At 40.3% G+C, this 12,895-nt stretch overlaps 1 protein-coding gene across 1 annotated transcript; it reads right to left on the bottom strand.

The window, feature by feature from the left end:
* Positions 1–11,313: 11,313 nt before the first annotated feature.
* Positions 11,314–12,270, bottom strand: LOC132225777 (olfactory receptor 6C2-like). Its single transcript, XM_059680752.1, has one exon. The coding sequence runs from the start codon at positions 12,268–12,270 to the stop codon at positions 11,314–11,316; it is 957 nt and encodes a 318-aa protein (XP_059536735.1).
* Positions 12,271–12,895: the final 625 nt, after the last annotated feature.

The following is a 12,895-nucleotide window of genomic DNA, read 5'->3' as shown; positions in this document are numbered from 1 at the left end:
TTTTAACAATCCTTTGTATTTCTGTGGTGTCTGTTGTTGTTTCTCGTCTTTCATTTCTGATTTTGTTTCTTTGGGTCCTCACTCTTTGCATCTTGGTGAGCCTGGCTAGAGGTTCATAAATCTTGTTTATCCTATCAAAGAACCAGCTCTTGGTTTCATTGATCATTTTTTAAATTTTTTTTGTCTCTATGTCATTTGTTTCTGCTCTGATTTTTATTATCTCCTTCCTACTGCTCACTCTGGGCTTTCCTTGTTGCTCTTTCTAATTATTTAAGTTGTAGAGTTAGATGATTTACTACCATTTTTTCTTTTTTTTGAGGTAGGCCTGTAGAGCTATAAACTAACCTCTCAGGACTGCTTTCATTGTGTCCCATACGTTTTGGATTGTTTTGTTTTCATTGTCATTAGTTTCCAGGATGTTTTTTAATTTCTTCTTTGATCTCTTTGGTACTGCAATCATTGTATAATAGCATGCTATTCAGTGTCCAAGTGTTTGTATTTTTTGGATTATTTTTATTGTATTTCATTTATAACCTTATGCCATTGTGGTCTGAGAAGATGCTTGATATGATTTCAATCTTCTTGAATTTTGGGAGACTTTGCTTATAACCCAATATGTGGTCTGTTTTTCAAAATGTCTCATGTGCACTTGAGAAGAACATATATTCCACAGCTTTGGGGTGAAATGTTCTGAAGATGCCAATTAAGTCCATCTGACCTAGTGAGTCATTTAGGATTGCTGTTTCTTTGCTGAATTTTTGTCTAGAAGATTTATCCAGTGATGTCAATTGTGTATTAAAATCTCCTACTATGATTGTATTTTTATTGATCTCTCCCTTGATATATTCCAGGAGTGTTTTTATGTATTTTGGTGCTCCCAAATTTGTTGCACATATGTTCATCAGGGTTATACACGCTTGTTGTGTAGATCCCATTAATATTATGGAGTGTTTTTCCTTATCTCTTGTTATGGCCTTCACTTTTAGGTCTATTTTGTCAGATATAAGTATTGCTACCCAAGCTTTTTTTTCCCCATGTTCATTTGCCTGAAAGATATTTTTCCATACATTCACTTTCAGTCTCTGTGTGTCCCTTGTTCTGATGTGTATCTCTTGTAGACAGCATATATATGGGTCATGTTTTCTTATCCATTCATCTACTCGATGTCTTTTGATTGGATCATTTAGTCTGTTTACATTTAAAGTTATTATTGATAGGTACTTTTTGGTAGCCTTTTTTATTTTTTGTGCCTGTGTTCCTTCTTACCTTTTTATTTCTTCTTTTTATACCAGTCCCTTTAACATTTCTTGCATTGCTGGGTTGGTAGTGATAAAGTCCCTTAGCCTTTTTTTGTCTGTGAAGCTCCTTATTTCCCCTTCAATTTTGAATGATAGCCTTGCTGGATAGAGTATTCTTGGATTCAGTTCCTTGCTTTGCATCACTTTGTAAATTTCCTTCCAATATTTTCTGGCCTGATGTGTTTCTGTTGAGAAATCATTTGATAATCTAATGGGAGATCGCTTGTATGTAACTTTCTGTCTCTCTTTTGCAGCCTTTAAGATTCTCTCTTTGTCCTGAACATTTCTGATCGTAATTATGAAGTGTCTCGGTGTGGGTATTTTTGGGTTCATCTTGTTTGGGACTGTCTGTACTCGTATGACTTTTTTCTTCCCCACATCAGATAAGTTTTCTGACATTATTTCTTCAAATAGGTTTTTTAACCCTTGTTCCTCTTCCTGCTGTTGTAAAACTCCTATTTTTCATATGTTGCTTCGTTCCATGTTGTCCCATAGCTCCCTTAGGCTCTCCTCGGGTGTTTTAATTTTTTTCTACAATTGCAGCTCAGTTTGGATATGTCTTGCTTCCCTGTCTTCTAATTCTGTCCTCCACTTGTCCTAGACTACTGTTGAAACTTTCCATGGTGTTTTTTATTGCAGCTATATCCCTCTTCATTTCTTCTTGATTCTTACATAAGTTGTTGATTTTTTCATCTATCCAGTTTATGAACTGTATGACCCTTAGTCTGAATTCCTTTTCTGACATATTGCATGCCTCTGTTTCACTTAGCTGCTTTTCTAGTGATCCTCTTTTCTTTTGGGGATTCTTTATCTACTCATTTTTGATCTCACTGAGCAATGTTGATATTGAGTTGTTCCGGAGCTGTTCCTGGGGTGGCAGTGGTTCCTTTGGCTGTGGTAGTCTCTCGGGCTGTCATGGCAGCGGTTGCTCCTCAGTTGGCTGCGGCTCCTCTGGTGGATGCTGCTCTCAGCAGTGGTGGCTCCTCTGGCTATTGGGGGGAGGCTGCTTGCATAACTGCTGTTCTAGGAAGTGGTGGGCTGTGCGCGGCTGCTGCTCCTCAGATGGGGCGAGTTGCTTTTGAGGCTGCTGCTCCTTGGACAGTTGCAGGTTGCTCGCAGGGTTGTGCTCTTCGTATGGGGGAAGGGTGCTCGTGTGGCTCCTGCTCATTGGACAGGGAACAGGCTGCTTGTGCTGCTGCTGCTCCTCAGATGGGATTGAGGTACATTTGTGCCTGCTGCTGCTCAGATGAGAGCAGGCCGCTCACCCAGATTTTGCTTGTTGGATGGGTGCTGGTTGCATTTGGCTGCTGCTCCTCGGACCAGTGCGAGCTGCACAGAGCTTCTGCTCCTCCAATGTGGGTGGTGTGCTAGGGCAGCTGCTGCTCCTCGAATGGGGGCGGGCTGCTCGAGGAGCTTCTGCTCCTAGGTTGGGGGCAGGGTGCTTGTGCGCCTGCTGCTCCTCGGACGGGTGCAGGGTGCGGGCTGCACGCAGCTGCCACTCCTCCGACAGGAGCAGCCTGCCGGGGGGTATAGGTCCTCAGTAGTGGGCGGGGTGCTCGTGCGGCTGCTGCTCCTCCTCGCACAGGGACAAGCTTCTCACGTGGTTGCTGCTTCTCGGATCAGGGAGTGGGTCGCTCACAAAGCTGCTGCTCTTTGGACAGGGGCAGGCCACATGTGGCTGATGCTCTTTGGCTTGGGATGGGCTGCTCATGGGGTTACTGCTCCTTAGACAGGAGCGGGCTGCTCATGTGTCTGCTTCTCATGTGGTCACAGTGCTCTGGGCTAAAGATTTGGGCTGGTAAGAGGGGAGCGTGCTTATGAACTCACAGGAGCCTGCTTCCAGGGTGGCTGGAGATTCGGTGACCATAGGACCACTGCTGGGGTAGCAGGTCCCTGGCTGGGGTGGCTGTAGAGTCCCAGGTGTAATATGAGGGCACCCTGGGTGGAACTCACAGGAGCCTGTGCCCGGGGTAGCTGGAGTCTTGGTGAATGTGGGACTGCAGCCAAGGTAGCAGGTCCTGGTAGGGGTTGATGTAGAGTCCCAGGAGTTATCTGAGGGCACCCTGGATGGAGATGAGGCTGGACTCCCAGTTACAGCAGCTCTCTTGTTCAAAGAGGCAAGGCCTCTGAGGAAGAGCCATCCTCTTGGTACTGTTTGCAGAGGTAGCAGAGGCTGCCAAGTGAGGTGAGCCCGGTTAGCCTTCCCCCAAAGGTCCTCTGGGATATAATTCTGCCACACACATACACACACACATACACACACACACACACACCCCACACAGGACCACACACTCCTCTTTTGCTCCCTCACTCACTCACGCTCTCTCACTCACTGCCGCCGTCTTCCTGTCTCGGTAGTTGGTTTTGGTGTGTTTCCTCTCCAGGAGTATGGTTATGTGGCTCACTCTCTGGCACATTGTTTGGATAGGATAAAATTCACCTTGACAAGACACGACACAAAGGGAACAAAGCACAAATGTACTCATGACACCGATAACCCCAATGTAAGTGACCACCTGAGAAAAGAGGGGAGAGAAAACAGCAAACAAATGATATCGAAGAGAGGAGAAAAGATAAGAGAGAAAAGAAAAAGGAAGAAAATATATATGGAGAAAACACCACAGAACAAACAGATAAACCAAAAAAATGCAAACACCAAACACCCAGTAAAGAGGGTGGAGGGGGAATCTGTAGAGGCTGAGCTTATATACAGAAAATAAGGTTAAGAATTGGATGAATATGGGGAGGACATAAGTTCAGTATAGAGTAAGTAGAAAGGGGATGAATGGATAAGAAGAAAAAGAATGATAAGAAAATAATAATAATAAATTTACCAAAAATTTGATTTAAAAAATGGTGTAAAAAATAGCAATTAAAATAAAATAAAATGATGGAAAAATAATGTGAAAAGAAATAGAAAATAAAGCAACAAACAAAAAAAGGAAAATAAAGAAAAAAGAAAAAAAAGAGATAACAAAATAATAAAAAAATAAAAAAATAAACATGAAACAGTGAAGTATCATTCTTTTGGCTGGCTTAAGATCCCAGTCTTCAGTACTGTCTGCTGTTTCTCTGTTTTCTATTGCTGGGACTGAAGGCCTTTATTTAGGCCAATCCCTGTGAACTCTTAGGTACTATTCAGATTTTTCTTTTTTTAATCCTTTGTACCATTCAGAATGTATTCTGGTTGTAGCTGTATTGGTAGCCTAGAGACTGGAGGGAGGGGCTAACTCTTCAGGAGAAAATGGCTGCCCAGGTCCCAGGCTCAGGTATGACTCAGCACCAGACTCGCTGCCACTTCTTCTAGACCAGCCGTGGGCAAACTACGGCCAGCGGGCTGGATCCGGCCCATTCGGCTGTTCTAGCCAGCCCGCAGAGCCAAAAGAGCAGAGGGTTCTCTTGCTCTCCCCTCCGCTCCTTCACCAGCAGCAGTGTTAACATGTATTAGCTCACACAAACACTCCATCCATGCTTTTGTTCTGGCCCTCCGGTCCAGTTTAAGAACCCATTGTGGCCCTCGAGTCAAAAGTTTGCCCACTCCTGTCCTAGACCCTCTCCTCTCCCCAGACTCCACAAGTCTGGACCTTCTCCTGCACCTCAAGCCACGGGTGAGTGTCTGTATCCAAAAAGTCCCTTGAACTAGGTTCAGTGAAGAAAAGCACGGGCCACAGAGAGGAAAAAGACTGTGCTTCTGCAAGCTTCTCTCCAGTTGGCATTGCATGGTCTGGTCAGCCCTTCAGGCTACCCCCTCTGGGCTCAGTCTTTCATGACTGTGGACCTAGATCTAGATTCCCCTGCCAACTGCAGTCCTGCGGACCTCCTTTCCACAGTCTGAAATTGTTCCTGTCCCAAGGGATGTGGCTCAGTGCTGTGCAGTTTCCCTCTGACCCTCTGGGCTCAGAGGTCTGGCAGATCTCTCCTGCCCAGATCCTTGATTTTACCTTTCTCCAGGGGTCCTCTGCCCTTCCTGGCTGCAAATTGTCTCACCAGCTGAGTCTCCTTTGCCAATTCGGGGTGGATTTTATTCGTTTCAGCTGCTCATTCTATCTGCTCCCAGGACAAGGCTCAGGACATGTCCCTCTATTCTGCCGCCATTTTGTCGACATCTACTATTTTTTAAGTGTATTTTTATTGACTTCATAGAGGAAGGGCGAGGGAGAGAGGATAGAAACATCAATGATGAGAGAGAATCATCAGGCTGCCTCTGACACCCCACACTGCTGATTAAGCCTGCAGCCCAGGCATGTGCGTTGACCAGGAATCTGTGACCTCCTGATTCATAGGTCGACATTCTACTACTGAGCCATACCAACCCGGCTGAAAGGCAGCATTTTAAGACCATAGAGAAAAATCAACCACAATAGCTCATACTGAGTTATAGAAAGAAAATATAACTGTAGCTTGGTAATCTCTTCTCAGTTCATCTCTTCTTAACTCACTTTCCTCTATGGGTACACAGTTTTCAGAACAGTGTTCATTATTGCAAAAATATTTTGTCTTTGAGTCATGTTTATTCTCTGCCTAGACACAAATAGACAAATTTTGGCAAACTAATTGATAGTAAAGTGTAAGGGCCCCATTTCTAGCTCTCTTGTAGAGATGATTCTTGTTAAATTTACAAGTGAGTAGAGGAAGAAACTATTGGAACATCAACAAACATGTCATTTTATTGAGGAAATTGTATGCCTATGTTTGTGTACACACATATATACACACACCTATAATATATGTGTTTCCCTTTTTAGAGATATATTTTCAGGTATGAATAACATTTTGACACAGGATGCTTCTGGATGTTAAAAAACCATGCTACATTGAGATATCTTTAATTTTACTAATTCATAAGCAGGTGTCAACTAATTTTAATATATATATTTAATTACTTAAATATTACTTGCCTTACCTTGGGCAGCATGGCGTGGCTCACTGGTTTGAATGTTGGCCCGAACTGAGGGGTTTCTGGTTCCATTCCTGGTCAAGGGCACTTACCTGGGTTTCAGGTTCACTCCCCACCCCTGATCAGGGTATGTGCTGGAGGCAACCCGTCTATGTGCCTCTCTCATTGATGTTTCTCTCTCTCTCCTCCAATTCCTCTCTTTCTCTCCCTTCTAATCTCTTTCTTTCTTTCTTTCTTTCTTTCTTTCTTTCTTTCTTTCTTTCTTTCTTTCTTTCTTTCTTTCTTCCTTCCTTCCTTCCTTTCTTCTTTCTTTCTTTCTTTCTTTCTTTCTTTCTTTCTTTCTTTCTTTCTTTCTTTCTTTCTTTCTTCTTTCTTTCTTTTTTTCTCTATTGATTAAGTATTACATATGTGTCCTTATCCTCCCATTCCCCTCCCCCCAACTCAATCACACACACTCCTAGTGTCTGTGTCCATTGGTTTTGCTTATATGCATGCCTACAAGTCCTTTGGTTGATCTCTCCCCCTTCACTCCATCCTCTCCTGCATTCCCTCTGAGGTTTGATGGTCTGATCAATGCTTCTCTGTCTCTGGATCTATTTTTGTTCATCAGTTTATGTTGTTCATTATATTCCACAAATGAGTGAGATCATGTGATATTTATCTTTCTCCAACTGACTTATTTTGCTTAGCATAATGTCCTCCAGGCCCAACCATGGTGATGCAAATGGCAGGAGTTCCTTCTTTTTTACAGCAGAGTGGTATTCCATTGTGTAGATGTACCACAGTTTTCTAATCCACTCATCTGCTGGTGGGTACTCAGGCTGTTTCCAAATCTTAGCTATTGTAAATTGTGCTGCTATGAACATAGGGGTGCATATATACTTACTAATTGGTGTTTCTGATTTCTTGGTATATATTCCTAGAAGTGGGAGCACTGGGTCAAATGGGATTTCCATTTTTCGTTTTCTGAGGAAACTCCATACTGTTCTCCACAGTGGCTGCACCAGTTTGCATTCTCACCAATAGTGCATGAGGGTTCCTTTTTCTCTGCATCCTCACCAGTGCTTCTCATTTGTTGATTTGTTGAATATAGCCACTCTGACAGATGTGAGATGGTACCTCATTGTTGTTTTGATTTGCATCTCTCGGATGATTAGTGACATTGAGCATGTTTTCATATGTCTCTTGTTCTGTACATCCTCCTTCTAATCCCTTTGAAAAGCAATATCCACAGGTGGGGATTGACAACAATAATAACAACAATAACTTGTCTTAATTTAGAAAGGAATTTTAAACAAAACATCACATCACCTTAGATTTCAGAAGCAAAACATCATTGTATAATTTATGTAGATAATAAACAACAAAGAAAATACTTACTCTTCTGACAATCATAGTCTCAGATAGTCACTTAATCCCCAAGTTCCTCAGGGTGACAAAAGCTGACCAGACATGTGTCAGCGGAGATAGGTAAGTGCACTGCCAGTCACACATTTTTTTGAACCCTTACTCAACCTCACAGGCAGGATTTCTCTATCTCTAAAATCTTTTGGAGACTTTATCAATAAGGTCTTGATCTCACTTTAAATCTAAGCAATATTTTCTTGTACTCACTTTAAGTAAAATTCTAAACAATCTAGCAAACAAATAATCCAATTATAAAATGGGCAGAGAACCTGACAGACACTTCTCCTAAGGAGACATACAAATGGCCAAAAGATATATGAAAACATGTTCAACTTCTCTAGTTATCAGGGAAATGCAAATCAAAACTACAATGAGATACCACCTCCCATAATAGCCATCTATTAGAATGGTTATTATCAACAAGGCAAGTAATAACAAGTGTTGGTGAGATTGTGGATAAAAAGGCACCTTTGGTCTCTGCTGAATGTAAACTGGTATAGCCACGATGTAAAAACAGTACATTTTCTCAAAAAATTAAGGGAAGAATTACCATATGATCCAGAATTTCTTCTTCTGGATATCTACCCTAAAGACCTGAAAGTATTTGTTTTCAAAGATATATGCACCCCATGTTCATTGCAGCATTATTCATGATGGCCAAGACATGGAAACAACCAAAGTATTTTTTGAGAGATGATTGGATAAAGATGATGTGGTACATATATACAATGGATTAATATTCAGGCAAAGCGAAAGATAAAATACTGCCATTTGTGACAACATGAATGGATCTTTAGAATATCATGCTAAGGAAAGTAAGTCAGACAGAGTCAAGTACCATAAGATTTCACTCATATGTGGGATATAAAATTGAAAGCAATAAGTGAACAAACCAGACAAATTTAAAAAATTAAAAACACAGATACCTGTATGGTGGTTAACATTGGGAAAGGAGGTGGGGGTGGGGTAGCAAAGGAACAAATGCTGAATATGGTGATGGAACATGATTTGGCTTTGGGTGGTGGGCACACAATGCAACATACAGATCACGTTTTATAGAAATGTACACTTGAAACCTATAAAATCTTATTAACCACTGTCACCCCAATTAATTTAATTAAAAAAGGAATAGAAAAAAGGGAGAAAAAAGCTAGAGTGTGTAGGACCTCTTCTCGGTTTTTAGAGAACTTGAAGATATGCCTTTAAAAAATGTACTCAGTCTTCTGTAAGTAAGTAAATAAATACTCATATTCGTGGTGACTCTGATTCAAAAGTCACCAATAAATATACTTTATTGGTAACTGTGAGGGTAAGAAATGTCCTAAAGGCAGAAATGGGGACTATGTTCTTGGGGACAGATGTAGACATCAGAATCAGAAACAGGAGATATGCATACTACATGACCATAGGTCTTTTAAAATTAATAGGGAGTGATTTTCCTTATTTATCAATTTTTATAGATACATAATTTGAATTGTAAAACAATACATTTGATAATAAAAAGAAAATACATGTAAATTTATACATAGTATAGAGATAGCTATTGCTAGTATTTTGAATATGTACATCCACACATTTTGTATATCCATGAACACATTTATTAAGTATATTTAAAATATAGGAGCAATTTGTAAAAGTAAAACATAAGATTCTATATTTTAGCTTTATAAACACAGGGAACTAAACATAAGCTTTTGCATAAAAATCCTGGGTATAGTTCTTAATGTATGAATGCTTCATTACTTTTTAAAATAATTTATGTTTTTGCACATTTTAAAAAAATTTTCATTAAAATGGCTGCAAGGCATTTATTTGAAGGTTTGTATTGGAAAGACCTCCACAGAAAAAAACTCATTCAGAATAATATGAAAATAGATTATTTATTAGGATGTCAACAAAGAATTAATAGTGAAATATCAATTGTTTAGCTCCAGATACACATTTTCAGATTTATTCCATTTATCCTAGCCTGTAAGAATTCAGATGTATTGGGTATTGCGATATAAAATAGCAAATTGTTGTACTTGGGGGCTAAATTTATTCCCTCACTGAAGCTCTTGGAATCTGAAAGAGATTGACAGAGGGAACAATATTTTATGCACAAATCTTTGTGGGGTATCTTGAGTAGACATCTTCTGATAAAATCACATATTTTACTTCTACCAATGTACATGAAATGTCTAGAAAAACAAAACATTACGTAGCCATTTCCCCCCCATAATGTTCTCAAAGCGATAGACTCATCAGAAAGTGGAAAGGGTAATGTAAACACTGGTTATTTTAAACAGTGATTGAAAAATATTAAATAGCTAGCCCTAGCTGGTTTGGCTCAGTGGCTAGAGCATTGGCTTGAGTCTGAAGGATCCCAGGTTCAGTTCCGCTCAAGGGCCTATGCCCAGTTGCGGGCTCGATGCCCAGTAGAGGGAGTGCAGGAGGCAGCCAATCAATAATTCTTTATCATCATTAGTGTTTCTATCTCTCTCTCCCTCTCCGTTCCTCTCTGAAATCAATAAAAATATCTTTAAGAAATATTAAATAGCTAAAATTTTATTTAGCTAATTCTACCTCATAGTGAGTGAATCTGAAAGGAAGTAACAGAAAAACTTCACTGGAAAGGTTTATAAGACAGGAGATTTGAAGAAGGGTGGGTGGTATTACAAACTTGTGTATATTATTTTTAATACTATTTTTCCTTATATCATTGTCCAGGACCAGGTTTGAATTTATGGCTGTCTGAGTAGGAGTATGCCAATAGTCAAGACATAATGTCTATACCATAAAATTTAATAGTATGGCCTGGCCAGTGTGGCTAAGTGGTTGAGCATTGACCCATGAGCCAAAATGTTATAGTTCCATTCCTGGTCAGGGTTCATGCTAGGGTTATGGGCTCCATCCCTAGTGGGGGCATGCAGAAGGCACCTGATCAATAATTATCTCTCATCATTGATGTTTCTCTATCTACATCTCCTTTCTTATCTCTGAAATCAATGAAACGAAAAAGAAAAGCATATTAGAAATGTTAACAGAATGTATTTGTAACAATACTTGAGGATGGGTCATAATTGTACTCATGTAGCCAAATTAGAACTATCTCTGAGCATTGCTCCCTTAGTAAGTGGCAGGGATAGTGCTGTGATACTTTACCTGTCAAATCAGATGACAGCTGACTGGAGTTGAAGTAGAGGAGAAGCTTTATCAATCTTGCTGTGATAGCCTATCCTTTGGGTGAAGACTATACTAGAGATGGAAGATCAAGCTCATTCATTATCCACATGAAGCTTACAAAGGTGTTGAAATGTGGACATTTGTCCAGCAGGTGGAGAAAAGGATTGTGGATCAACAATTGAATATTTGCGTATAGCAGGTCTGGAAACAGTGAACATCACTTACACCCATTCTGTTAACTATAATATAGTCTACATAATCACATCTTACAATGTACAAATATGACAGAAAAATGTGTTCTACCATGTTTCCAGGGATAGCAACCAAAATGTTTGGCAAAAACAGAAATTTCTGCCAGATAGTAAGCATAAATACCTTAGAATGTAGTGTTAATGGGGAGTAAAAAATTGAATAGTTAGGATTCACAGTAAACAAGTCTAAAAACAAAGTGAGAATGTCAATAGGACTAGAGAATAAGTCAGGCAGAGACAAATACTATTAGAATCTTCAGGTTTTCTGCCTATTTATCCTTCCTTTTCATTAGATTCACTGACTCCTTTTCTTCTGTGTCTTTAAGAGAAATGCAATCTTTTTAACTGAGTCATGGAAAGCTTGTTTTACTTGCTTGTTTCTCAGTGTGTAAATAAAGGGGTTCAACATGGGTGAAATGGATGTAATGAGGAGTGAAATCCCTTTATTTATAGCTACCTCGTCCTTGGCTGAAGGTTTGACATAAATGAAGATGCAGCTTCCATAAGTAATGGAAACCACAATCATGTGGGAAGAACACGTGGAAAAGGCCTTTTTCCTTTGCTGGGCAGAGGGAAACCTTAGAATAGTCCTGATGATATAAATGTAGGAAAGAACCACACATATGAGGGTCATGATGAATGTCAACACGGCACACAGGATAACCATCTGTTCTATCAACCAGGTGTCTGAGCAAGAGATCTTCAGGATAGGTGATGCATCACAGAGAAAATGATCAATGACGTTTGAATCACAGAATTCCAGGCCCAAACCCAGACTCATTGGTGGCAGAATGATCATCAGTGCTGCTACCCAACAGGAGAAAATGATGTTCTTGCAGACTCTGCTGTTCATGATGGTGGTGTAGTGCAGAGGTTTGCAGATGGCCACGTAGCGATCATAGGACATGGCAGCCAGAAGGAAAAATTCTGTTACTGCAAAGAGGTCTGTAAACAAGAGTTGACTGGCACAAGCGTTATAGGTAATGGACTTGTCCCCAGATAATATGCTATATAGGAATCTGGGAACACAGGCAGTTGTGAAAGAAATTTCTAAGAAGGAGAAATTTTGAAGGAACAGATACATCGGTGTTTGTAGGTGGGAATCAATCAGAGTGAGGGTGATGATGGTTAGGTTTCCAGATATACTCAACACGTAGGAAAGAAATAGAAAGATAAACAGCAATATTTTCAGTGGAGTGTCATCGGTCAGTCCCAGCAAGATGAAGGTTGTTACTGTAGTTTGGTTTTTCATCCTTGATTATTTTGCACATTCTGCTTCAAATAATAAGACTTTATATGAGGAACTCCAGAGCCCTGGTCATCTTCTAACCTCAAGAGAAGTAAATCAGAGAGTGATTCCTAGCTCAGTGGGGAAGTAAGCTTATCATACATGCCAATGTTTGATTACCTGTTTGTGTCACATAAACTGACTGTTTATATTTAAATCACATATTTTCACTGCGGCTTCTAATTATAATTTGACTGTAATTGGTGTCTGTTTGACATATCTTACCTAATAATAGACAAACATGGTAATTTACCATATCTTCGCTACGCCTCCCATGGGCTAATCAGTGAGATATGCAAATTACCTGCCAACAAAGGTGGCAGCTGGAAGCCATGGAGCTGGAATGAGCAGGAGGCTTGCTTGCTCCAGTGATGGAGGAAGCCATGGTTCCCCGCCTGCCGCGGCCTGCTCTAAGCTACATTCAAAACAACAAAGTTTCAATTATAGAAGGTAAATAAACCCCAGATTCCTGCTTTCAGTGGGCCTTGGCCATGGAGCAGGAGCAAGCAGGAGGCTTTCCTCCTGCCCACCCTGGCTGGCTCTAAGCTCCACTCAATGCTACAAAGTTTCAATTATAGAAGTTTAATAA

Source organism: Myotis daubentonii, chromosome 2 (assembly GCF_963259705.1).
Source record: "Myotis daubentonii chromosome 2, mMyoDau2.1, whole genome shotgun sequence".
NCBI classification, from domain to species: Eukaryota; Metazoa; Chordata; class Mammalia; order Chiroptera; family Vespertilionidae; genus Myotis; species Myotis daubentonii.
This window is presented reverse-complemented; position numbering and strand designations above follow the sequence as displayed.

Coding starts and splice junctions, on each gene's coding strand:
- LOC132225777 (XM_059680752.1), bottom strand. CDS start 12,270: ATGAAAAACCAAACTACAGTAACAACCTTCATCTTGCTGGGACTGACC.